Here is a 27,626-nt window from a genome sequence, read left to right on the forward strand (position 1 = left end):
AAACCATCCACTTATATTAACAAACTAAAATAGCTATCTAAAGGCATTAAGCAGCCCCAGCGGGCATACACATACATCCTGTAACATTTAAAACAATTGCAAGGAAGTCAAATGCTGTTTAAACAATAGAATGCTAAAAACTCAGCTCAACATATCAGCTGAAAGCAGATGGAACCAAGTGGGTTTTCAAGGCTGGTTCAAAAGCCAGTGATGATAGAGCCAGCCCTATATCCCTTCAGATGGGATTCCACAAGTATGCGGCCATCATCAAGGACCAGCTCTACCTTTAGGCAGAGTGAGGCAGCAGACCTCAGGCGGCAGATGCTGAGGGCCATGGATCAGACAGAACCGCCTATGCCATGCAGTCCACCCAGCCACCCAAAAAGCTCTCAGGTGCAGAGGAAGACACTGTCCCACCAGCCAGTGTGGAAGCAAGATTCACACACCAATCCAGCTAGCCTCTGCATGTAGAATAGGCGCAGCATCTTGGCCTTAGGCAGCAAAATGTCTTGAACTGGCCTTGGCACTCTATTTTGTCCAGTGTGAGTTTGGGACAAGATGCTTGCTGAGTCTATCCTCACATTGGCCCTAAGCAACTTTGTACACAGGGCCATCATGGGCTCTGGGAATTGCAGCAGTCCTGAAGATGAGTCCTGCTGGAAAGCCTGAGATGGGCTAGGCAAGTGTTTTCTTAAAGCAGGTGGCATTGTGTAATTGATCTCTGATGGGCCCCCAAGGGAGAACCTTTAATCAGGGGAGGTTTTACTGGCACATCCCTGTGGGGTGAGCAGCCAGTGAAAGAGTGTGGGATAGGGTGACATAGAGCAAGCCTGCAAACACGGAAGGTTAAGCCATGGCTTTGGAAAGGAGAAAGTGTGAGCAATGAGAAGATGGAGGGCGCTAGAAAGAGACCTTGCATGTTCCACAAGAGCAGTTGGAAACTAATAAACCACAGTCACACAACTTTGAGTGACACACAGTCAACATGGTTAAATTAATGTACCCCCACCTCCAACACTTGTTATATGTAAAGTAATTACAGTGGTACCTCGGGTTACAAACATCTCGGGTTACAAACGCTTTGGGTTACAAACTCTGATAACCTGGAAGTAGTACCTCAAGTTAAGAACTTTACCTCAGGATGAGAACAGAAATGGCGTGTCGGTTGGCGGTGCGGCAGCAGCAGCGGGAGGCCCCATTAGCTAAAGTGGTACCTCAGGTTAAGAATGGTTTCAGGTTAAGAACGGACCTGCAGAACAAATTAAGTTCATAACCCGAGGTAGCACTGTACTTTAACCCATGATTCTGGAGGCCTGCCTTACACATGAAGCAAAGTGAGTACCAGTTCAGAACACACAAGTAGTTGCTACTTTTGCATTTGTCCTAATGAACTTGGTGGGGAGGGGGAAACTTGCTGCAGATAGAAAACCAGTGTATCAGGGTTTGGCCTGCTGTGCTTGGCTTCTACGTATGGGAAATTACTCAGAAGTACACTAATGAAATGCAGGACTCTACAGGACTATATTCCAAAGTTATGTGCAGTTTTCTAACTTGTGAGTGGTTTGTCATCCTGCAGTTTGGTTGTGAGCACCACCCCCATCCAGCTTTGCTGATGCCATTCATGCCCCTGGGTCGTCCTGCATGCCTCTGAACCAAGGGGAAGACAAGGAGAAAGTGGCTTACCACCTCAAGGGGCTTCAGGAAGCACCAAGGTTGAGGTAGGACATAACGTGGTGAGAATCTACCATTATTAGGATCTCTAGATTTTGCATCCTCTGCGACATCAGCTGTTGATGCAATGAAAATGATGGTGATGCTCTGAGCACCCTGAGTATATTGTACATGGCTTGATTCATCAGAAAGATAGATAAGATAGAAATTGCAGGGGTCCTCCAATATAATAATGGGATTACTAAGCAGGGACAGTATAATTTCATACTGATGCCAAGTCCTTGGTTTCTGCTCTGATCATTGCAAGTGAGGTGATGTAACTGAAAAGCTGTGCTTAATGATAAGTTGCCAAAATGATTATATTAATAACAGGTTAGATCTCCTTAGCTCCCCTGGGAAGACCCCCCTCCACACATTGAATCACCCTCAAATTACACGGCAACAACATATCATTTATGTCTGTGTATGTGTGTTTGTTTGCGGGGTGGGGGTGTCGTGTTTGTTTTTAAGCTGAGCTTACTTGAATTGACAAAAGGTGTCTTGGTTGCATTCACCCTTTAGCGACACATCCTGCTCCAATTTAGAAGGAGGGCAATCATGGTTGGAGGGGTGAGGAGGGGTACATAGGAATTATAGGGGCCAATCTGAAATGCAGTTCTTTTGGGCACTCCGTCTTTCTCTTTCTCTCCTCCCCCCTTTCTCTTGTATTCCTCATACCTGCCTTCTCCAACTTGGTGCTTGTCCAGGCGTTCTGGACTGCAACAGCAATCCACCCCAGCCAGCACATCCATGTTCCCATCAGCCCCAGCCTCAGATGGTTGTGGGGCTGATGAGAACTGTGGTTGAAAAATCTTGGGGGCACCATCCTGGTGCCACAAGTAAAACTACCTTACAAATCTTACCAACAGGAGGGACTGAGAGGGACTCCAGCTTGCTCCTGCTTGCTCACCAGAAGTGAGGCAAGGCAAGGCCTGGCGACTCAATGAGATCAGGCTAGCGCTGCTTAGACTGGCTTTTTCTTCCTTGGTGTGTCCTCCTTGGCCAGTGAGGTCAGCTGACCGGGTTCAGGTTGGAAGGACAGTCTAGGGTGCCCTGAGTCCACTGAGCCTCATTTACCAGCTTTGCTGACAGGCTGAAGTCCTGGTGGTACAGGAGGCAAACTGCGGCAAAGTGGCTGCAGGAGACACCCTTGTCGCCTTACAGAAAGTCAGGAGGGGGATCTTGCTTTGCTGCCTCCTCTACCAACCAGGCATTTAGGATAAGGCCCCACATGGCACCGCTTTGACAACAAGGTATATAATCCAGAATGCTAACAAGGTCTACCCATACTCAGTTCTGTTCAGAGTGAGTGAGAATGAGTATGCTCTGCCCTGCCTGCCCCCCACCATCAATCATCCTTCACGAGCTGAAGGATAGTGCCTGAAGCAGGCAGCCTTTTTCTGTCAATGCAGCCTTTCTGCATGGTACAGAAATCAGGGAAGGAGGGAGTTTACCCAAGGAGAGCAGGCTTCCCCACTTCAAAAATTATCCCTCCAATGCATGGAGGGTAATGATGATGGGGTAGGGAGAGGTCCTCCCTCTCCTTCTTTAGGGTGCCTGAACAGGGCTATGTCTTGCTGCCTTTCAAGAGTGAGCCTTGTAGGATTATTGCCATGCTCCAGCCGCATCCCAGGGGTGGGATTGTGTTGCTGCTGGGAAGTCAGAATCCCCTGTGCCCTCAAAGAGAGAGCAAGGGAAGTTCTTCTTTTATTAAATGCATTTCATGGAGTGGCTCTTAATCTCACAGAAGGAGCAAGAGGTTGAGCTTTTTGAACAATGCAAGGAAATACAATCACAGCAGCTTAAACCAACTAACCAACCATACCTCCAGGGGTTAAGTGGGGAAGGTACAGGGGTCTTCCAAATGTGAGGTTGCAAGAGAAACAGGCGGCCTTGTGAAGTTCAGTTGACAAATGCAAATTGGGTACCTGGTGCAAAATATTGCAGATGTCATGCGTTATCTAGAAAGGTTGCTGGAACTCAAGAGAGAGTCTGCAGTCATAGTACTGATGTTTTTGGGAAATGTGGTTCACAGTTAGCAGATTAAAGCCCAGGACACATGAAGATAACATTTTTAAAATGTTATCTTTCCTGCCTACAGGGCCAAATAGACAGATAGAGCCACAAAGTCTTGAACACTCTGTGAACAGTCCTGGAATCAATTCTTGATGAAGAGTGATCTAGAAATATTTGAATTAATTGATTAATGTCTGGGTCTGATCATGGTTCCAAAGGGGTGGCTTTGAAAGCAGTCTGGAAATTTCCTCTGGTCCAAAATAGGGCAGGCAAATTTGTTAACTAGGACTGCATGGCATGGTAATGTTACACCAGTGCTTTTTGCTCTGCTCTGTCTTCCAGTCCATTTCCGGGCCCAGTTCAAAGAGCTACCATTAATCCATTAACCTTTAACAGCTTGGGACAAGGTGACCTGAAGGACTGTCTCTGCCATATATACTTACCTGGACATCACTATCTTCTGAGGTCCTTCTCAGGGTCTCCCCAACAAATAAGGTAATGCAGCTAGTTTATAGGGAGAGGATCTCTGTGATGACTTTCATTGCTTATAGAGCCCTCTTTTTATGTTTCCTGGGTTTTCAGTCTCAATATATTTTAGTGACATTCATATCTTTGGTATATTCTTGGAGTTTTAAGACTGATGACATTTTGGTGCAGCTGTGAGCTCTGTCGTATTGATTTTGTATTTTGCTGGTAGTTTTCTGCTCTATTAGATTTTGTGGTGCTTTTATGGTTTTATTATCCGGCTTTATATTTATTTGCTTTAATTTTTAGTGGAAGCCTTCCAGAGAACATATGTTATTAGGCCGCCATAAATAAACTAAATAAAAGATGCCAGCATGCCTTCCTTCTTTAGTAGGGGCAACAAGGTCAGCTTCCTCCTTTTTTGAGAGCTTCCAGGCTGTTGCTATTTTGGGGTGGGATTCGGTTCATATACTGGCCAATTCAGGTTGTGTTTGGGAGAATGTCATGCAAACAACAACAAAAATCCTCATCCCTGAAAAGATCAGACATTCTGAGATTCGGAAAGGGATGGGGAAATGCACCAGCAAGTGTAGACTAGCATTTGCTTGATGCACCATTGTCAGAATAAATGCTCATTAAATAGTCAACACTGCTTAATTTCCCTGCAAACAAATCAGGGTGAATAATCAATAAACAAGCCATCTGGAAGAGGACTTGCTCGGTGCACTTTAGCCACAATCCAGCAGTGAGTTATGTGAGCTTATCCCCAATCAGTTTCTGTAGGCTTAAGCTTCCCTCGCCCCGCAAGAGATCACGGACTCTGAGTGAGTTTAAAACACCACCCCGCTTTTCGCTCCTCTCCTGTCAGCATCTGCCCAAGGTGAAGGTTGCTCAGTTCCTTCTGATGTACAGACTATGGTCTGACCATTTTGCTAGGATTTTTTGTTTCAGCTGCTTTGAGTTTCTGAGTTAGGGCTGGGGAACCTCTTTTCTATCAGGGGCTGCATAACCTCAGAGGCAATCAGGTGGGGCAGAACTGCATGCTGACAGCTGAGGCCATGGTCAAAATTGGCTGGAGTTTACAGCCCTGCAGGATTACACAGTGCCCCCCTCTCTTTCTTACACACGCAAGGATAAGTGGGCCTGCAGTTCCTGGAGGGCCACTTGAAACTAAATCCTGGATCCCTGCTCCTTGTTTGTCCTGAGGTTGCTGCAACCATGGAGAATCATAAAGTAGCCAAGCAGTCACAGAGACTGGTCCATTGTTATGCAACTGGCCCACCCACATGCTTCACCTTCCCAGCCCTTTGATCATCCACGCCATGCACAAAATGCCACAGAAACATTGTTTTGAAAGCACATGCTCCACAAGTGGCTCCAGCAAGAAACCCACCCGGTAGCACACCACAGGGGAGCATCATGCACCCCCTGCCACATACTGGGGTGTGCCTTCAGCCAGTTCATCTGAGAGGAAAGTCTCTTCCCTGTCACTGGTGTGGCAACCGGTGCAGTCAAAACATGCACATATATAGGGTGGGGGGATTTAATTTATGAAATTTCTGGTTCTCTTTCATTTCATAGGACAAAAAAGTCAGAAAAGGACCTGGTTAGATTTATCCCTATGGCCCCAAACCATGTGAACCTCTTGCCTCCTGCAACAGTATCAGGGAGACTGTTTCACCCCTACAGCTGAAATTCTGAAAGACCACCTTCTTCCAAGTTCTTCTTTTTCTGAGCGTATCCCATCATGGCTGGAAGAGGAGGCACAGCAGAGGGCTTAAAGAGTTTCAGGATATGCATGTATCCCCCTCTTTCACAAATAAAAGCCCTTTTGTATCAGCGCTCTGGATAGCAGCCATCTGTTCCTGTGTTGTGTTAGATGTTAACAGCCACCACCTCGGGCACCCAGCGGCTTACCTCATGTGAATTACTTGTAAGCGGTGCTTAGAGGCAGGTTTGCAGCTATCTAGAGTAAAATCCTACTATGCCATCTTGACACAGTGACTAGTGGGGAAAACATATTGTACACAGAATTCTCCAGAGCTCAAATCAAAGGTTTTTAAATAATAATGGACACCCGCAGGGGGTGTTATCAAGACATGGTCACAGAACCCTTTACAGTAAGACAAACTCCCATCATAATAATTTTTAAATAATAATGGACACCCGCAGGGGGTGTTATCAAGACATGGTCACAGAACCCTTTACAGTAAGACAAACTCCCATCATACTGCAATCATTGCCCTTCTCTACAGGAGCACATGTTTAGCTGCACAGTCACAACCCAACAGGAGAAGCCACCTCAACTCTTCCTAACACGGGACAGGATCTCTAACCAGACTTACTTATAGTGGCAAAAAGTTTATGAGCCTCCAAAGTTTATGAAAATAAACACCAGGAAGTCTGAGACTATACTACTCTAAAACATATTGAATTCTACCAAATGAAACACTTTTCAACTTGCCCACACACATTGTGCCCACTCTCATCAGAAACATTTCCACTCCTCTCTGCTCACTCTTTGTCTCACTATTTCCAACTCTCATTTACTACAGCTAACAAAAGTGAACAGTTTATAAAATGTAGACACTTAAAAACCAACAGCAACCCAACAGCAAAAAGAACAAGCAACAGAAACTACCTTTCTGAATTCTGTCTTAAAAACCACCTTATTGCAGCCTTTTAAATAAAAATTCAGGCAAAGTAGAAAGAAACTTAGCATGCCTACTGATTAGCACTGGCCATTTTAAGCCACTGATCAATCTCCTCCAGCCACATGTTGGCACCAAACAATAAAACATCAGTTGTCCCTAAAGGTTAAATGAACAGAAGTTTGTGTCCCTCTTTTCAATCTCACTGACCATCAGCATCATAATGTTTCCAGATGTCCAAGAACTGGGAGGCGGTCAGCTCTGCCAGGTGCAGATAAGGGGGCTGCTGCTTCCCTGCCATGAGCGAACTGGTCCTCAACCGCGTTGCTCTCTTGTCTGCGTTCAGCACCAGGAACTGTCCAGCTGCCTCTCCAGCTCCCTCGCTGCCCTCTCTGCCTTTATAAGCCTTTCAAAGCTTGCAGAAGGAGGCAACGTCCACTAGAGGGCACACAGGCTGTTGAGGAGAAGGCGGCGGCATCAGCAAGGGAAAGTGTGTGTGTGTGTGTGAGAGAGAGAGAGTGAGTGAGTGAGAGACGTAGGTCTGTGCCAGTGTGTGTTCTAATCTGGAAGTTCTACAACCTAGTGAAAGCAAAGTACTGGGGTGCATGACAGATGACAGGGAGGGAAGTCTACATGAAATATCTGAGTTACACTGGTTAAACATGTGCAACTCCTGGTCTCTGAACAGGGCAGCTAATCATCTGAGACAGTCTTCATAGTTATCAGACAGACCATGCAAGGTCTGCCCCCAACAAAACCCGCCAAAAATGATGAAGAGAAACCATGTCTTGGGGCGGCAGCAGCAGCAGATGGCAGGATTGGCATGGGGATTTGTAGCATTTGCTGGAAATGGAGATGGGAAAAAAGGAGCAGGTGTAGCCACTCCTGAGAAGTGATTCCTTCTCTGCCTCTCTCCCCCTCCAGCCCCACAACTGGAACCTGCCTTCCCCCTTTGGATACCTTCCACTACCAACAGAGCATATCTGAACCAAACTGCAATTAGTTCTATAAGATTGTTCACCCCAGAGTTTGGCACATTCTGCATTTTGGACAGAGCAGATCCCAAGTATTTCAGACTCTTGCCATAACCTTATCTGACTGGGAACGTGGCTACTGCTCCCTTGACATCCAGTGATATACATCAGGTAGATTGGGCTGTGGCAAGCAACAAGATTAATCAGTGGGAGACTTTGCCGTAAAATTGGTGAGGCAGTAAACTGAGGACATGTTTCCTGGGCATATGGAGGGCGCCAGGTTGGTGAAGTCTGGACTGCATCACGACTTGCAAAGAGAAAGCAACTGCAAGAGGTACCCTAACTTTTCCTAGGAAAGGGCTGCTCAACTGGCACCTGCTCACTGAGGAGGACATTGCCGTAGCCACCTCTACCCTCCAAGGGCCAGCTGCTCCTATCCAGTCCTTTGCAGTACCAGGATTCGGTCAATGGGCTCAGTCAATCATTCCAACTGCAGTTTATTCAGTGTTCCACAATACTGTGGCAACAGAGGCCATTGGCTTTCCCCCCTGGGCTCCCTCTTTTCTGGGGTCATCCATTTTCTGCTGGCTAGTCACTCAGCCAGACAGCCGGTCCTTGTGACAATGGCACATTGCAGGAAAGGTCCCTGCTCCTCCTCCTCCCTCCTCCCTCTAATTGCACTGCCTCCTCTCTTTCTCACGCACACTAAGCATCACTTGACCCCACCAGCCCTGCCAGCTGGCTCATTTTTCACAGAGAAGAGTCCCTGCTTCCGCTAACTCAGAGGTCACTGGAGGATGCTGGGATCACACCATCCTCTTGCCGAAGGTGTCCCATTAGTGCAGTAGGATGCACCTAAATCTCTGGAAACAGAGCTAGAGGAAGAGGCATAGGGCAACTCTGGCCATAAGCTTTGCATTATGCACCAAAGCAAAAACTGGCATGTGCAAGCAGCCTTCTCAGAGAGAGGGGGGGGGCACAGCAAAGCAAAGCAAAGCAGAACTCTTCCGGTACCTTCTAACTTCCCCATCCCATCCCTACATTATGTCATGGGTACCAATTTTGATGAAATTGAACAATAAGCAAAATTTACTCTGCCGGATGCAGAGTACAAAACTGTCAAAAGAAGGCAGAGTGTACACCCCCCCCCCCAATGATGGGACAGCACCTGAAGCCTTAGCCTTAGATGAACTTTCTCTGAGAGGCAAGTTTAGGGTAAATTCATTTATCCCTGTCATGCATGCTCTTGAAGTCAACCTAGACAGAAGAGCAAGGGAGTATAGGAGTGTACAGGAGGATGGCTAGCTGTTTTTCATTTTGGGTGAACCTGCAAGCAACCAAGGAGCAGATTCACAATGGCATTGAGATTATTGATGCAAGAGTATCCAAAGGAGGTTGACCTTAGCCTAGTCAATGAACTTTGCACTTCCACCTGTATGTCAAACTAGCTCACGATGAAAAAGAAAATTTCAGCCACCAAATGTGGAAACAATTTTCAGATTGTTCCTGAGTTTAATGTACTGGCGAAAGATCATTTTCTAGACTAAAAAGGATAAAGAATGAGCTACAGTCAACCATGTCCCAGAGTTCTGGGATGGTTGTCTCTGAGAGGCTCCCGTGATATCTTGGACAGCCTTGACCTTGCAAGATCTCAAGAGAACAGAGGGGGTGGTTTGGGGAAGGTCATTCTGATTTTGCACAATTTTGCCTTTATACGCAACCAAGAGGAGCATAACCCTCATGTCAATTGCAATCACCTTGTATTTGACCATGATGATGATGATGATACGCAAAGTTTTCTATACTGCCTACATTAAATACTGTTGTGTAGGAACAACATAAAATCAACAGTAATATTACGTTAATGAAACAATCCAGAATACATGCATCACCAGAGCACAGATGAACAGCACCAATGCAGCACAGGTGTGAGATGCCGTCCCCTTTCAGCCTCCACAGCCATGTTCCTGCTGCTGCATTCTGTCCTAGCTGTGGCTACCAGGTCAGTTCAAGGGGCTGTCCCCCATGGAGTGCACTGCAGTAACCCAAGCTTGGAGGAATGTCCGTTTCCTGGAAAGGGCAGATGATCATTTATGTGAAGAAGAAACTATTATTCCTGGCAACTGCAAGAGGATGGGTGTTCAAATAAAAACAAAGACTAAAAATCTTGCCTTTGTTAATGTTTTTAAATGATGCCATGCAGAAGAATTTGTTCTAAGGTCGCTCACACAGACCTGCTTACTGAGAATTTATCCTGATTTGTTTGCACAAAATTTGTGAGGATGACCTCAACTGTTGAACATCAATTCTGATTTGTTTGCCGGGAGGTTATATGGTGTTGCTTCAAGCAATTGTTATCTCACAACTTTGCAGTGCATTTCCCTGTCACTCTGCTTATTGCAAAAAGTATTTTGTGGGGGGGGGGGATGGGTTGTTTGTGGAAGAACACCAAACCAACTTTAACTGACAATCTGAATTTGCCTGTAAGTGATTGAATCCACTGGCAACCACCTGGAAGCACCACAAATATTGGGAGAGATGGCTTCAATAGTGCATTTTCCTCCTGCTTTCCAGGTGGCTGGGGGCATGAGCCTATCTTCTGGGTTATGGGGACATGAGCAAATAAAGGAGTGAGTGACTTTTAGCATATCTCCCATCTTAATACTCCCAGAAAAAGTCTGGTGTTTCTTTGTTTAACTTTGAATTTATAAGTGATTGGGGAAGATGGCAAAGATTTACAGGAAAAGGAGACAGCGATTCATGGATTTGGTAAGTATTACAGCTTCTCTCTCTCTCTCTCTCTCTCTCTCTCTCTCTCTCTCTCTCTCTCTCTCACACACACACACACACACACACACACTGCTTGTGTTAACATGCCTTGCCAAATTACTAGAAGGGATGTTCCATTCTTCCCTCACAAGGCCGAAATAGGGCTTCCCTCCTCAGGTGCAGGCTACCTTTCTTACAGCAAAAGCTAGATGTTAGTGGTACTTTGTAACTATTACTCAGCTCTGCCTCCATCCTTAGGGGGAAACACAGGTTCTCTTTGTAGGTGGCAGATAGGAATAAAGAGAAACCAGATTTTTATTAACAAAGGTGGGGTGAATTTTAGATGGGGTGCAAAGGGGCGAAAAAGGCAATAGAGGCAATAGAAGCTACACTGGATAGCATTACCAGTGTAGCTGTAGAGGGAGAGAATAACGTCCCATTGGCAGATGGTATATGCAGTAGCGGCCTGTTAGGTGGCACAAATGGGGCACTGTTGCTCTCTTGGCTTCCCAACACAAGAGGGCGCTAGCACTTAGCACAAGGGAGAGGGGAGCGAGCGAGTGAGTGAGATGCAGAGAGTATGGCACAGTGCTGCATGTGGTGATGGAGCCAATCAGACGCTCCCACCATCTTGCGCCACACTGCATCATACTCTCTGCACCTTTCCCCTTCCCTTCCCCCTTTGGTAAGTGTCAGGGGCCCTTTGTGTTGGGAATCTGGGAGAGCAACAGTGCCCCACCCACACCACCTCACCTGCAAATACTGGGCGCAAGATCCTCTTCCTCAAGTTTTTGATCCTTCTGTTGTATGGCTAATGTCCAGCTAATGTGCTTCACAGAACTGTTCTCTCTTTTTAAAGCCCCACCTAGAAGATGGTCCCATTTCAGGACAAGAGAGTGGGTTTCCATAGAGGTTTCCTGCAGTGCCAATTAACGTTTGGACTGTTTGCAAAATCCGCTTTCTGGCATTTCCTTCCATCTACAAAAAATCCAGACCCTAAGCAAGATCTTCCTTCTTTCTTTTCCATCACCTGCTCTGACAACTGCTCTCATCTGGAGGGAAAGTGCATTGCCATGGATACCAGAGGGAAAAGAAGGCAGGTTCAAAAAGAAAATGTTTGTCAGACATAAATGGTTAATTAAAGATTAAAGGAACACTGAATGGTTCTAGAGTGCTCAGGGGTGGAAAGAAAAAGCTCTCTGTCTCCTGGGGTGAACACTGAATAGCCACTCAGGCTGTACAGGTAGCACTAAGTGTCTCTGTGTGGCACACTTCGATGGAGTTGTTTGTTGTGGGGGGGGGGATACAGGAGGGACTAGGTCTGATGTAGCTTAGTGGTGCCACCTAGAGTGTCTGGGATTTTTATGTCTGAAGTTAACTTTGAATGGACAGCTATTTACTATACAGTCCCTGAATAAATATCTTCCAGCTGAGCCCTTCAAAACAGTGGATCAACTGGCCTCAGTTGGGCAGACCTTTTGAAATGTATGCTCAGAGTCATCAGGGAGCTGGAACTAACCTCTCAGTATCAGAGATGGAGCAGATTTCATGATTAGGCCAAATGGCCCATCTCAGAATAGAGCTGTCACTAAAACTTCCCCCATTGTGCTAAAATAGTATGGCTCAGCTACATGTTTGTGTTCTAATGCTAGTTCCCAAGGTTCTGCCAAAAAAGAAGAAGAAAGTTATGGGTTTTAAGGACATAAAACTTTCCTCTTTGTTTATATTTTTTCCTAGAGCTGGGGTAGAGGAAAGGGTCCTGAGGGAAAGGGACTCAGAAACTCCCTCCTACAGATGACAGTGCAAGCTTCTCTTCTCAGGCTGATAGCAGGGATGGCGAGCGGTGATGATTTTTGGTGGGACAGATGCACAGGAGGAAAGTATTAAACCACTTGCCATAAGCTAGAGTCCGCCTCCTCCTGCAAGACACTATTCTTAAAGTGGGGAAGGAACCACATGAAACCCATCCCTGCATTTCGCCTCTCCTCTGTTTTGGCTCTCAGATACAGTATTGCCTGAAGCCAGAAAGATAGACAGGTGCATTCTTTGCTCTGAGAGCTTCAAATGACAGCTAGGAAGAGGGGGAAAGGAGGGAGGCCTTTGCAAGCAGCTGAATGTCTATATTAATTATTAAGGGAATGATATGGCTGCATGGATATAAATATTTCACTCTTTCCAGTTCAGTGCCTTTCTGACAGGGCAGCGATGATCTAAAGGAAGAAGTGAGGCCTTTTAACATTATTACCATCATCATTATAGTATTACATTTATATTCCATCTCTTCTCCAACAAGCTTGAGGTGGGGTGCACACTTCTCTCCTCCATTTTATCCTCACAACAATCCTGTGAAGTAGGTTAGGCTGAGAGATCCTGGCCCAAGGTCACTCACAGGCATTCATGGTTAAGTGGGGATTTGAACCCTATTCTCCCAGGTCCTAGTTGGACACTCTAACCACTGTACTGCACTGGCTCTCAAAGTGGTCTCTTCAGTTCACTGGTCTGTTTTACAGTGAAAACACCAGGATCACAAGCTCCAGGAAGGAGCTGCTCCATTGAATCATGGTGGCAGAAGGTTCCACCTGCCTGCATTACACCCAGAGGTCAGGACACCTGCTCCTCAGTCCCCTGATCAGCCCTCGTTTGTCTAGAGCTGGGAGAGCAAGTTCCCACTGGTGCTTGCCAGGCAGAGAGATGGCTCAAGAAGGGAGTCAGGCTACACCCAAAATGAAAGACCGCTCTTTTTTCTCCCCTGGAAAGATTAAAAATCCAGAAGTAAACAATTGAAAAGGCTATAAACTGTCCATTTGCTATCCGGGAACTAAACTGGTCTTTGTTAATTTTTCCCAAACACATTTCCTTTTATAATCCAAAACGAGTTAGGGAACATTTTCTTTAAACATGCTGAAAGTGCAGCCAAGTGTCCGTGAGTTATTGTGGACCTGCTCTGACTGTGCATATGTAAGTGGGCAATGGGAGAAGTCTATGGGAGTCCACACTGTTGCATTGGAAACATGAAGAAGGATTAGCCATAGGGCTGTCTGCTGTAGTACTCGTTTTACTTCACTATGCTCTGCTGTATACATGTATATTTTTCCATAAAATAAATATTACAAAGACATGGGAGTGTTTAACTAAGTCTATTCAGAGCAGCCCCACTGAAATTAAGGAACCTAAGCTACTGATGTCCATTAACTTCAGCTGGTCTACTCTGAGTAGAAATAGCATTGTATACCATCTCTTAAGTCTCCTATGTCCTCTCATCCAAAGGAAATGAAAGCCTTTAGTGCTGCCCTGGAATTCTCACTGCTCGGATAAGTTGGGAAGCACTTAACAATGCATTTTTGTTCATATTTTATTAGCAAAGACATTCACTCTTTGAGAAAAGCATGTGGATTTGGGTCACTAGCTGGTAAGGTTTGGTTTCACGAAACAAAGATTATTTTAGACAGCCTGGGGCAAACACAGTTTTGCTCTAAAAGGTTGCTTGACAGCTCCAGAATGGTTTCTATCATGCTAGGTGGGAGCTGAGTCTGAGAATACACTCTGCCATCCAACTTTTTGTTTTATTATATATTTTGTGCTTTCATTTTGTTGCATGGTGTAATCTCAAAGCTGTGAACATGTACATTCTTTAGTGACAGTGTTGGCCACAACTATGGGCTCAAGAAGTAGACCAAAGAGCAGCTGTAACCATTGTTATGTGTTGTGCCATATCTGTACCAATTTCCCAAAAAATTCAGTGCAAAACAGGATGGCAGGTCAAATGCGCAATGTACAAATGATACAGACAGGGGCAAAGTTCTATGTGGCTAGCTGTGATAGACAGTATATCCTGAAACATTCATCAGATAATGCTTTCACATATAACCTGTTCAGCATAACTTAAGCTGGTATAATTACCACTGCAATACCCAAAAGCTTTTCCATACATTGATCTCAGTAGGAGCAGTTGACCTAGGAGACATTTTGACCTTGGCAACATTACTTCCAGAGCTGACCAGTGACATAAAGACCAGCAGCCTGACATGCAGGGGTAATGGCACTCCTGCATTTAGCCCACAGTTCATATTGTGATCCAGGAAGCTTGATCTGACTAAACAGGGTGCACAAAGACAATGTTCTTGCTCGTGTAACTCTAAAATGCTTACTGTGAACTCTGTCAGTGACCTACTATGTAATATCATTTCCTGGGAGCAGATTGCATATCCCTTGTGCCACACAGAAATGCTCCAGACTGGAGAACCTGAAACCGTGTTTGTAAACCATCACCTTAACAACATTTGCAAATAGGAAGGAGTGGAAAACCAATACACTGGAGCAAGAACCTTAAGCCTGGTGAAAAATTCAAGTTAAGCTCGAAGGACCTATGTCATTCCTGAGACTCAAAAGTGTCATTTTATCCCCCATTACTACTGTTGTTGTTGTTGCTGCTGCTGCTACTAGTAATCTTAATAATGCAGTCAATGAACATTGCAAGAGTAGAGCATCTTTTGCATGCAAAAAGTCCCAGGTTCAATCCCTGGTATCTCCATGTAGGGCTAACAGGACCTTTGTCTGAAAGCCTAGCGAGCTGCTGCCAGTCAGTGTAGACTATACTGAGCTAGATGAGTGACACCCAAGTCCCCACCTCTCTCTTTCTCTCTCCTGAGACACAGAAAACATTGTTGGCTCCTATGTTTTCCCAAAAGTTGAAAATGTTATCCTTGATGCTGCTAGACTAAAATCTTCTCACCTTGATCTCTTTACTTTTTCATTCGAACACCGTTTTTTAAATCACTGTGCTCAGTGTGAGATTTTTACCATGGAATTAATAGTATGCTGCTAATGCTACTCCAGTCAGATAAGGAAGAGGTCAACTTGCTTGTCTGCTACTGAACCAAAACCACAAATGAAGTGTGGTAGTGTTGAGAAGTTATTCGTTCCTTCTGCCAAGATTGTCTAGGCGTGCATGCACTTTCTCTGTCTCTGTCTCATAAAGTACGTACATTTATTGCCTTCTGCAGATTATTTTTTTTGTCGGTGTACAGACATTGTCGTCTTTATATTGTTGGTAAATTATTTGGTGTTCTGAAAGCACCTTTTGGTAGAATGGTTATAAGCCATATTACATTTTTACAACACAATCTGAAGCCCCCATTGCCTTGTATGAAAACTGAGAACACCTTCTCAGGGACCCTCCTATTGTGGAGGGTACTATGATGTTGTTGGGCTGCATATGTGTAGCCCCTCCTCCCCATTGCTTTGGAGATTAGCTTGAGTCATTTGGCAGGGGTGGAGTTTGGTAATCTTTCATAATATGGTGCCCTGTGCAAGATCAAAATTTGGTACCCCAAAATGGATCTTCTCTATTATGGATCTTCTCAGGCCTAAGACAAGCTCTGCACAGGCCTGTGAATTCCTGAATATTGCATTATAGAGAAGATCGGTTCAACCTCCTTCCTGTAGCAAAATGACAGTAATTTCAGTTGTGGTGCTTCTTTGTTTCTCTTTATGCCCCACAGGTTCCAAGTGTCTCTGAAAGGATCTGACAGCCTTATTAGAGGCTCTGATGGCCTCAATACACTATCCAAAACCCACAATCTACCTTTATAGGACCCTATTGGGTAATGGGAAATTTGATGTGAAAGCCTCTAGAGAGGACTAGAACAGAGAGTTTGACTGGCCATTACAGTTGAGACAATGGCAAACTGTGTTGGCCTCCAGAAGGTTTTGCTCACAGGCTGCTCCTAATCCAGCAAAAACTTGTGTTTTTGGCATATTGGACTCATCATCACCTTTGTCAGAAATGTCTTTCACCTATAGATACCTGCTGGTGCTGCAGTACACCAGTACACCAGCACTGAGGTGGGTTGTGGAAGGGGGAATTAGTTTGCATCCTCACCAGTACAATGTATTTTTATTTTATTTTATTTTTTGTTCTTTTCTTTTAGCCACTGCCAAAACTGGCGAGGTCACCCTTGTAGCACACTATGCTGGATTGGTGCAGAGAGCAGGGAAATCACAGTGTCTTTACAGGCTTGCTGTGGCCCAACTTCCCCAATCAATACTGGTGTCCTTGTCGGAGCAAGAACAACAAATAACAGTTCAAAAAGAAATTAGAAGCCCCAGCCAGTCCAGTGTTGCTTTAAGGCGCTTCTAGTCTTCCTCCTCTCACTCCCTGGGGCTAATGGCTAAGGCTTGCCTGCCAGCCAGCAGTTGCCATGGCGCTGGAAGGCCTGCAGCCTTCTGTGTATGCGCCCTGACAGAGGGAAGGCCCTGTTGCTATGGGAACCAGAGTAACAGCCACAGGCCGGCAGGGAGAAAGAAGGCCTAGAAGTTGTGGAGCTGCTCTGGAGGCAGCAGCAGCAGTCATAGCAGCAGTAGCAGGAGGACCAGGCAAGTAAGTGCTCAGCCAGCCTTTGTCTGCTCTCTTGGTCTGGAATGGCTGAGGATGGGCTGCTGGGCCCTGGGGCACCTGTTCAACGTCCTTGGAGACCTCCTTGCTCATGTCCTTGCTTGGACTGGTACCTGGCATTTGCACTCAAGGAACTTGTGGTGTGGGGAGAGGGTTGATTAGGCTCAGCCTTTGAATGCGTGCGTGGAGCAGGGATGAAAAGCCTCAGTGTTACAGGGAAGGGCCACAGTGAGGGGTGGCCTACTGGGCTTTAGGAAGTAGTGATGGAGGAGGCAGCTGCCTCGGAAAGATGGGTGGCATCACTAGAGTGTGTGCTTTGCATGCAGTAGATCCTACATCCCCACAGCATCTGCAGGTAGGGCTAGGAATGGCCCGTGCCTGAAACCCTGCAGAGCCATGGCTGCCAGTAAGTAGAGATTGCAGAGCTAGATAGACCCAACGGTTTGACTTGGTATAAGGCAGCTTCCTATGTTCCTATGAGAAACCAATTGCTCACTAAGGTGCTAGCACACTTTTGAATCCAGACAGGTTGTTATAGGGAGTTATTCTGGATTTGAAAGCACAAGGCTATAAGCTATTATTTATTAAGAATACCTGTAGACTGCTCTTTAGCCTCACACAGTGCATAGTTGAACTATGGAACTCCCTTCCACAGGAGGCAGTGATGGCCACCAACTTGGATGGCTTAAGAATCATAGAATCGTAGAATTTAGAGTTGGAAGGGGCTCTAGGGTCATCTAGTCCAACCCCCTGCAATGCTGGAAACTTGCCCAACATGGGACTCAACATGGGGCTATGAATGGCTACTAGCCATGATGGTGATGCTCTGCCTCCATGGTCAGAGGCATTAATGCTTCTGAAGACCAGTTGCTGGAAACCACAGATGGGGAAAGGACTCTTGTGCTCAGGTCCTACTTGCAAGCTTCACAGGCAACTGTGAGAACAGAATGCTGGACTGGATGGACCATTAGCTCATCCAGCAGGCTCTTATGTTCTTATGTATATGTTACAAGAGACTTTCAAAGCAGCTTACAGAAGTTTCCCAGAATGAATCATATCCAGGTTTAATATCAGGAGCAAAAATTATGTGGTGTCCCTCTGGTGCTAAGTGTTCTGCCTGCCTCCTCCTCTCTGCTGCACTTTTGCTCCTTATCTATTGTGCAACAGCCCTGAGGCACGCAAGGGAGCAGGGCTGTGTAGCTGGATCTCACTCAGGCCATGAAGGAGGCAGGTCTTCTTATAGCTTCTTAAGTGCCTCTAGGTTGGAGTTCATTTATCTCCACCCTACCTCCCTGTGTCTCATTTCTGAGCCTTCTACCATATAAAGAGGCAGGGGACAGAGGAGATGTAAGCACTGATACCTTCATGTTGAAAGATTTGAAATGGAAGCAGAACATGAAAGGAGAGATCTGTTGGAGCTGGGATGCACATTTCAGGGTCACACGCAGTTGAACATCTGTATTATTGCATATAGCAGGAGGCAAAGGTGCTACAGTGGAATATTGCTACCAATGCCTTTTTGAAATGCCATCTGCTATGCTTTCAGGTTCCTATAGAACCCTCAGATAGATCACAGTGTTTCAGTTCTTACTGACAGGAAAGAGAAAGTGTCAAAAGCAGGCAGGTAAGAAGCTTGCTGTTTGCCTTTTAAATTGTCAGCTGCCATAGATAACCATATGCCTTCCTCCCAAATGAGCCTACTCACTAAAAATAGCATTTCTTTTCCTATGTATTTTTTATTATGTAGTTATATCCCATCCTTCCTGAAATGAGCTTAGAGCGGCCTACACAGTTCTCTACTCTCTCCTCCCTGTCCTTACAACAACCCTATCAGGTTGGTTAAGCTGAGAGATGATGATTGGCCCAAGGTCACTTAGTGAGCTTCATAGCTTAAGGTGGATGTGAACTCAGGACTTCCCAGTCCTGCTCTGAATTCACTTGAAACCATGCCAGCTTCAACTGGATTCTGCTCCAGGGCTCCATTTACCAGTAGTTGTCTTTAAAGGGGCCTCCCCACACTGTAACTTGCAAGTGTGCTTTGGAATCTGTGCTTCCAGAAATATAATATTTAAGATTATGCAGTGAATAATAAGCAATTTTTTACATAGTGTAAAGTATTTCCAGTCTGTGTTTGATAATTTGTAGGGGGGGGTATGAAGACAGGACAGTAGATTCTTATATATTGGCCATTGATATGAAATTGGTTACATTATCTGTACAAGGGCAGCAAATAACTTATGGAAGCCAGTTTTTTGTAGCAGATTACTGTACAGATACTTCCAGGCAGAATATTTCTCAGGAGTTTGGCATGTTGATTCAGTGCACCAATAGTAATGATGATGAGTGAGCTTCCCCAGCTTGCCTTGAATTGCTCCCCCCCCCCCAGCTTTCTAGGAGAAAGCTTAAAAAAACCAGAGATCACTCCGTTTCAAGCCTCCCCGCTCCCTGTTCCAACAAGCATCTTTTTGAACAACCTTGAGGATGTACTTAGTTCCTGCTTGGGTGCAGTGAACTTGTTTTCTAGGCTTTTTGGTTTATTCATTGAATTGGGAGGCCTAGAAAACTGTAACTCCTATGAATTGTGGCAGGAAATTACAGTCCAGCTAAGGAGAGGTCCACAAGACCTTTCCAGTAAGCCTTCCTTGCCATTAAGTGCTCAGTTAAGAGCCCATGAGCCCTTTCAAGTAAGATGCTCCTACATTCAGATAGAAACCTGCAAGGGTGGTGCATTGTCTGCTGCATCTTCAAACAACCAGGTTCTGTTCTGATCCAAATAAATAGTCCTGGCCATTAGCAGATAGCAAGGTGGGACTGGGCGGGTTCATCTGGCCTCCCTCCAGTGAAGTCGCCACTGCATACCAGGATGAAGAGGGAGATGGGAGCAGTGACGACAAGGTCAGTGTGATGCTAATGTGCTGGTAGAACCGTTCTGACACTCCTACTAGCACATTTGCACAGCACCAACCTTGTGGTCTCCTCTCTCTATCTCAGTATGCAGCAGCGACTTAGCTGGAGTGAGAGATGCAGCCACACCGTGTCATCTGCTAATTGGAAAGGGGGGCTCAAGGCACCCGTTACACATCACACAAAAAAGGGAGTGATAACTGGGTATTGGAAGGCTGACAATTCTCTTGTTATTGGAATACAGAGAAACAAAAATCCATGTAAATGAGAATATCAGATCTTGAGACTGCTTCTCTACTAATTTTCACTTTGAGTTTCATATTGATATATTTTTGAAGGGAAATAATTGGCTGCCATTCTCAGTTCAGTGATAGGACTGAAACTCAAGCAGAATTGTGAATTCCAGGAGACTTTTTTCCTCACTGTTTAAACCAAGTTTGTTGTTGTTCTTATTCCAGAGGTTCTGACAGATTAATCAAAGATGCTAACAGACCGAGTCCAGAAATCCTTGGGTCCCCACAAGTTCTCAGAAGAATTTCAAAGCAAGGTGGTGGTACCTCACATCCCAAAACTGGTCAAAGAAGAAAAGAAGCATGCCCCAGTATGTTTGCTTGCGCTCAGCTGATCTAATACCTGGCCAAGTCATTGAATCTGCCTTTGTGATAATGACTCCTGAACACCTTTTAGTTTGTCATGCCTTAGAGCTTATCCACATTTACCTTTCCTCTATGCTTTCCAGGCATGGTGAACACTTTAAAGCACCGTGTTCAGACACCCCCCTTTTTCTCTCTGGAGCTTTCCCCTCAAAAAACTGCTCTTTAAAGCTGAATTGGAGCAAATGGCAATCCGTGGAAAATCCACATTGCCATTTGTTGTGCTTCGGCTTTTAAGACTGGGCTCTTGCACAGAAAGCTCAGGGGGTGGGGAAGTTCTTGAACATGGAGCTTTAAAGTGCGCACCATGCTGGGAAAGAGCAGGACAAAAAGTAAGTCTGAATAAACCCTTAATGTGAGACAGTAAGCAAAAGACAGTGCATTTTAAATACAATGTCCATTTTAGATCAGGATGGACAGAAAGTAGATGAGCATCTTCTGGGTGAGTTTGCAGTAGATTGGCAAGGAGGACTTCTAACTTCCAGCTGTTTAGTGCTAGGAGAGAAAAAAAATGTATCTTCCCACCCCCTGCCCCCCAAATTAGACTGCAGAAATAAAGCCTGTGGTGACCAGGAGTGCATTTCTGTGCATAACAACTGTGGGCTCAGTTTACTTCTAGTGTTCAAAATTAATTCCTGGGCTCAAAATTGTTTCTTTCTAAGACTATGACGTTTGCACCAGGCTGGTAGATCTCAGGGTTCTAGTAGAATAAGAACAGCAGATCCTGCAATCTGGACACCTGTCCACTCCTGTTTTTGGTGATGTTTAGGCTTTATGTTCTAAAAACAGAAAAACCTGTCACTGATTAAAATACCCCTTAGTGTGTACTGAAGACCAGAAGGAGACTCATTGAGGCGGAGAGAGACAATGATTCACCAGTATATGACGGATTGTGTGTGTGTTGTTAAGTCTATAAGTTTTCCCCTCCAAAGTTTGAGGAAGAGAGCTTCCGCTGGTTCCCTTTGCTTGTTCTTTTGCTCCCTACATAGGAGCAAGAAGACAAGGTTATCAACACATGTCAAAACCAGTTGTACTAATGAGGCATGGCAGAAGTCAATAGGAAGGGAGTTCCGCAGTTTTGGGGTAATCACAGACAAAGATGCACACAATTTGATAAATTATTATTATATAATTGCTGTCCCACTTTCCTTATTAGTTTGTGAGACACAAAGTGGAAAACGAGCTTATGCTTTTCAAACATTCCCACCCTGTCCCCGGCTGCAACTCTCAGCCGGTTTATTTGTCATTCTGTACATGAGCCGAAGTATTTTATTGTGTCCCTCGCCCTTTAAGCATCTAGAGAAATTAGCCCTACCAAAATCCCACAATCTCTCTCTAAAATAGCAATGGGATTTAATTACTTTGTGCCTTAACTGCTGACTTTGTTCAGCATAAGAGAGAAATCATGCGGACATCTGAAAATCTTGCAAGCAGGTGCCATTTCCAGTAAGAGTTCGTTTAAGATAGGTAGAATGGAAGTCCTGCATCCTGAATTTTAAATGTTTCAGCAGGAAAATTAATGGAGGTCTCGGATTCAGCAGTGAACACATATTAATCGGAAGTGCTTAACAAGGAAAGCCTTTCTTAACTCAGGCATTTATGTGGTCTTTGTTTTCAACTGCAGTTGACTCCATCTGCCTTCCTGAAAGCAATGACTCTGACGACGGAGCAGATGCTGGCAAACACCCATGAGGTGCGCAGGCCTCGAATTGTGCAGCTTCTGGACATGAGCGAAACCTCACACCAGAAGGTATCTCTTCCACATTCACCCCTATTTATTTATGACATAGCACATTAACATAATTATATACTTGCTGGCTGATGGGAGTTGCAGGCTCAAACATCTGGGGGCACCAAGTTGAGGAATGCTGATCTAGTTGTTCAGCCTGTAGATTTGCAGTCCCAAGAGGGTTCTAGTGCCATCATCCAAAAATGTCTGACCAAAGTTTGCTATGGATGTCCAGTGCCTTTGTTATCTATTTCTAACGCTATATGTTAAAAACTGGTAGTCCACACATTCTTGTACGTTTGATTTAATCTCAGTTGTGCTTGCTCCTTCCAAATAATTGCCACAACCTTCCTATTCACTACCATCAACAAGACTGGTAGTTCTTTTTTCTCATGTCTCTGACATGATGCTGAAAGAGACCCATGGAATGCCTTTATGTGCTTTCATTAAGAGAGGCAGCCACAACAAACTATGCTTGTTGTGGCCTAGGATAAATATTATGGGCTAGTTTCTTAAATTACTGTCCAATGTATATCTCCAATTACTGTTTATTTAAGGTAATTATTACCATTTACTCCCATAAGTCCTAGAGCTGAATCATGAAAGTGTGCAATCCTATGCACACTTTCCTCTGAAGGCAGCCCTGTTTAGGGAAGTTTTTAATGTTTGAAGTTTTATTCTGTTTTTGGTGTTCTGTTGGGAGCTGCCCAGAGCCAGCTGGGCAGGGTATAATTATATTATTATTATTATTATTATTATTATTATTATTATTATTATTATCACTATCACTATTACTATTATTATTATTATAGTATTGAACACAGGGTAACTTGCTGCTGAGTGAACATGTGTGGGCTTTGGTTCTGAAGTTGGTAATTTGCCAGCAGCAGCAGACTGATGATATGTTGCCTGGTTAAACAGCCTGGAAGAGACGAACCTATGAAGGCTAAGCAGGAAATAGTGGTACACAACAGCACTGAGGCATAACCAGAGAAAACAGGACTAACTAACCCATGTAATAGGTCTGTTGGAATACTACTAGAATGGCATGATACACTTTCCTGAATGCCTGAAGTTGTACCTTTCCTTTGGAGCAGGATGGCTCCACTCTGAGTGGTGCTGGCCTGTCCTGCTTCCCAGTCCTGCAACTGCCAGGCAGTATTTACATGCATCCCTTTGTGTCTTCTTCAGTTCTCTTCTGTTGATCTGGACCAGTCTCTGTTTCAACCATTCCCGTCAGAAGTGATTTTCCAGAATTATGCCCCTTGTGAGATGTATGAAGTGCCACTAATTCTGAGGAACAATGACAAGGTATGACATGTCAGTGAAACTGTAAAGTAGTTTTGAGGTGGGATGCAGGGAGAGAAAGCACGATGGCTAGAACATTCTTTCTCTTCTTCCCAGTGAAATAACTCTCCTGGCAAACGTTTCAGTGCCTATGTCCCATTTTAACTTCCTCTTTAGCCATCATTGTTTGCTATCTAGTTGATCTAAGGACTGAGAGGATGGCCTGGTGAGGCTTTACTGAGGTTTCAATAAAAGTGGTGGCCATTTTGATACCAAAAAAGGTTGCAATGTCATTTATTGTTTCCTATGCTTACTGCAGGCTTACTCCAGGCTTACTGCAACTGGGCTCACAATTCACATATCTGTGATCTATGGGTCTTAACAAGAACCAAAGTAAACAAACTGTCGGTGGAAATGATATATTTATCTACAGAGCTGCTTTTTCTTTAAATGCAAAGGATTTAAAGGCAGGATACACCTGTATTTTTATTAAATGTTGTGAAGTTAAATGATGTAAGTCCTTTCCAAAAGGGCAACCAGATTCCTTAGTGAAGATTTGTTTTCTTGTGCTCCCTCTGAATGTCATAATCTTTTCAGATCTCATTCTCACAAATATATACTGTACAAGGCTTGCTTGATCTTTCTTATTGATTATGACCATTCTGAGATGGCATAGTCATGAAACTGAAGTCTGCTCGGTGCCTGGGATTCCTAGGAATGCTGCTGTGAGTTCCACCACAGAAGGAAGGATATAGATGTGATAAATAAATGGAGCTTGTTGAACACTGGAAGTAGAGTAGCCCACAGCTTCTCAACTGGCCATTTTTTCCCTTCATGGCTCAAAGGCTCCTTCATGGCTCCTTCAGGACTGTGTTTTCACCAAAAGTCCTGTGCTGCTGCCTGCAGCCTGTGTACTCTTTGCTTAACTGAGCAATCATGATCAGATTACATGCACACTGCATCCCTTATGCTTTGTCCATCAAGTAATAGATTGCCTCCAACTGTCAGAAATGGCTTCCCTGCCCCTCAGCTGCCAGCATCCATTTAGCTAGTTTCCTTCCAGCACTTGGCTTTAAGCTGCTGTTGAAAGGAACAGCTGGCCCTTTAGTGGTTGTTTGTGCAGAGTTTGCCCCAAATTAGCAAAAGTATGACTTACATATTTGTTCTAGTGTTCAATCAGTGTTAAATTTGCTGTCATTTCTAACTTTGCTAAGGAAAGGAATAATGTGTTGAATAATTTGGCATTTAATTATAATGTCATGTGGCATGTTTATGGACTGGTTGAAAAACACATCCACCCATTCTGAAATAAACGCTTTGCCTCTGTTCTGAAATTGTTCCCAAATGTGAGCTGGTGGGGCATTTCACCTAGTCCTGGGAGGGCACTTCAGTTTCAGTCTTTGCTTTCTTGGAAGCTGCTTTCTTGAAGTAAGGTTTTCAAGCTGTGCTGTGTCAATGAAAGGAGGAAAAACCTGATAGGCCAAAAACATTTACATCTCATTTAGAATATGGGGTTGTATCAGTTGTTGTCTTGTCGGTGGCTGCTGACTGTCTTTCCCCCTTAGTGCCACCATAATGATGCTTTTCTTTCTTCCAATCCTGCATGGAGAATGTGGGACACCACCACGCTGAGAGCTTCCTCCTGCCATTGGTCCATGTCATGGGCAGGACCCAATGAATTCCCCATTTTCTTTGGGCTGAGAACGGAGCCAGTTTTAATTAATCAAATGCTGCTTAGAGGAGCATTACACTGCACAGATAACGCATATCCACACTGTATGCCTTCTTGGGTTGCCTGTCTCTCTACCCCCAAACTTCTAAATTTGGCAACTTGTGGAATTCCATGTGGGGCAGTGTAGTGCTTGTCCATGATTGGCTTTGACAGTTTACCAGCTCCACCCCACCTGACCCTGACTTTCTTTGCTGCATCTCTCTTGGCCCACAAAAATAGTTTACAGGAAACTGGAAAGGTCTGGGGGGTGGGGTGGGGGAACACTTGCTAAAAGAGGAATCCAGGGGGAATTGTCACCAGGAAAGTTACATTGATGGAGATGAAGCCGAAAACATACTAAAGGAGCATATTGAAGGTCTGAATGTTTTCCTTGATACTTTGCAATAAATGTGCTAGGAATGAACAGAAGGGCAGCATGAACAAACAAGGAAGTGTGAAAAGTAATCAAAGCCCTACAGTTTTGTGATTAAATACTGCAGGAAGATGGTGAAAAGTTTAGAAATGCAGCAGCATAATAGCAATGCAAACATGTGCAGCCCCAAATATAAGGAAATATGATTTGGAGACAAATGAATACTTTACTGGGAGAATAGCTAATAGGGAGATCACTGATGCAGAAGCCCAAAGTGGATGCAATGTGGTTTTGCTAATACATCTTGGGTAATTTTATTATGACAGGGTTTTTATCTGCAGCCTCAACTGAAGAGCACAGTGTCTATGTCCAGAGGGCACAACACTGAATGTTAGTAATAGAAGAATATTGGAAATAAGACTAAGAGAGATGATGTTTTTTCACAATACCAAAGAGCCTAGGGGAGATAATTTTGCAAGTTTCTTTCATTCACACCTCAGTTCAGGTGATATATTTGGGCGTGAATTTATTTAGCCCTATTGGTTTCAGTAGGATGAAATCATTCTAAAGCCGAGTTGTGGTGAATCAGGCTGCAGTGTAATTAAATCTTATTAATGCTTGCAAACAGACAAGTGTTGAAAATAAATACACACACTTCCCGCTGCTACATATAAGGTTGAATACAAATGGCGGTCCTTCCTTTCCCATCTGGCTCTGGTGTTTTTCCTGGCTTTTGGGAGACTGCTGCTGCTGGTATTTGGGTTAGGATTAGAGATATCTGAGCCTTTTACCGTGATGTTTGTGCATATACTAGTCATTGTCCTCCTTACTGCTCTATTGCAGCAGGCCTTTGACAAGGGTGGTACTGTGAGCTCGGTCATCTGGCCCAACTCCTGTAGTGCAGGAATCACGGTAAAGAATCCCTGACAGATGGCTATCCAACCTCTGCTCTTACTGTCAGAAAGTTCTTCCAGCTGTTTTGTCAGAATCTCCTTTCTTGTAACTCAAATCCATTGGTTTGAGTCCTACCCTCCTGAGCAGGAGAAAACAAGCTTGCTCCATGTTCCATGTGGCAGCCATTTAGGTATATGAAGATGGCTATTATATCACCTCTCAGTGTTCTCCACACTAAACATACCAAACTCTCTTAATTGTTCCTCATAAGGCTTGGTTTCAAGACTCTTTATCATCTTGGTCACCCTCCTCTGCACACGTTCCAGTTTATCAATATCTTTCTAAAACTGTGGTGCCCACAAGTGGACACAGCACTCCAAGGCAGACTAAAGGTAAAGGTAAAGGTACCCCTGCCCGAACGGGCCAGTCTTGACAGACTCTGGGGTTTGTGCGCCCATCTCACATCTATTGGCCGGGGGCCAGCGCTGTCCGCAGACACTTCCGGGTCACGTGGCCAGCGTGACAAAGCTGCTCTGGCGAGCCAAAGCCGCACACGGAACGCCGTTTACCTTCCCGCTGGTAAGCGGTACCTATTTATCTACTTGCCCCCGGGGGTGCTTTCGAACTGCTAGGTGGGCAGGCGCTGGGACCGAGCAGCGGGAGCGCACCCCGCCACGGGGATTCGAACCGCCGACCTTTCGATCGGCAAGCCCTAGGCGCTGAGGCTTTAGCCCACAGCGCCACCCGCGTCCCCCAAGGCAGACTAGAGCAGTACTAATACTTCCCTTACTGATGTCATTGTGGTTTTGCTGCCATTGCTGCACATTTGTTGGTACCATGTATGCTGCCAGAGACTGGCTGGATAAGGAAGATTGGTGGGAGTCACCTGTCCAATAGCTCCCCCCCCCCCGGGAGGGCACAGAAAATGACAACTTAGATACTGGATCCTGGTGGTGGGACACTGAAGGGACAAGCTGGGAGGTGCTAGAAGCAAGGGGGTTGAGTGATCAAGAGGGGTCAGGAGAAGGAGGGCCTTCCAGGACAGGGTTAGAGGCTGAGAGTCACAGTGTGAGCACAGATTCAGACCGAGAGGACA

The 27,626-nt window shown here is 45.0% G+C and overlaps 2 protein-coding genes across 5 annotated transcripts in view; one reads left to right on the forward strand and one right to left on the reverse strand.

Moving 5' to 3' along the window:
- The window catches only part of CALB2 (calbindin 2), a 29,255-nt gene extending 22,003 nt beyond the window's left edge, over positions 1-7,252 (reverse strand). Inside the window, exon 1 of the mRNA XM_082233083.1 lies at positions 7,053-7,252. Coding sequence (XP_082089209.1) covers positions 7,053-7,143 — 91 coding nt within the window. The 5' untranslated portion in view covers positions 7,144-7,252. The remainder of the gene's footprint in view (positions 1-7,052) is intronic.
- A 9,568-nt stretch (positions 7,253-16,820) lies between these two features.
- The window catches only part of HYDIN (HYDIN axonemal central pair apparatus protein), a 138,071-nt gene continuing 127,265 nt past the window's right edge, over positions 16,821-27,626 (forward strand). For 2 of the 4 annotated variants that reach the window (XM_082232582.1, XM_082232585.1), the window contains exons 1-4: positions 16,821-16,964; positions 20,342-20,484; positions 22,161-22,286; positions 23,457-23,576. In XM_082232582.1, coding sequence (XP_082088708.1) covers positions 20,365-20,484; positions 22,161-22,286; positions 23,457-23,576 — 366 coding nt within the window. In that variant the 5' untranslated portion in view covers positions 16,821-16,964; positions 20,342-20,364. Of the gene's footprint in view, positions 16,965-18,726; positions 18,814-20,341; positions 20,485-22,160; positions 22,287-23,456; positions 23,577-27,626 lie in introns of all 4 variants that reach the window. The other 2 variants (XM_082232583.1, XM_082232584.1) reach the window with 2 other exon arrangements.

The sequence above is a fragment of the Podarcis vaucheri genome (assembly GCF_965113315.1).
Source record: "Podarcis vaucheri genome assembly, chromosome: 7".
Classification (NCBI taxonomy): domain Eukaryota; kingdom Metazoa; phylum Chordata; class Lepidosauria; order Squamata; family Lacertidae; genus Podarcis; species Podarcis vaucheri.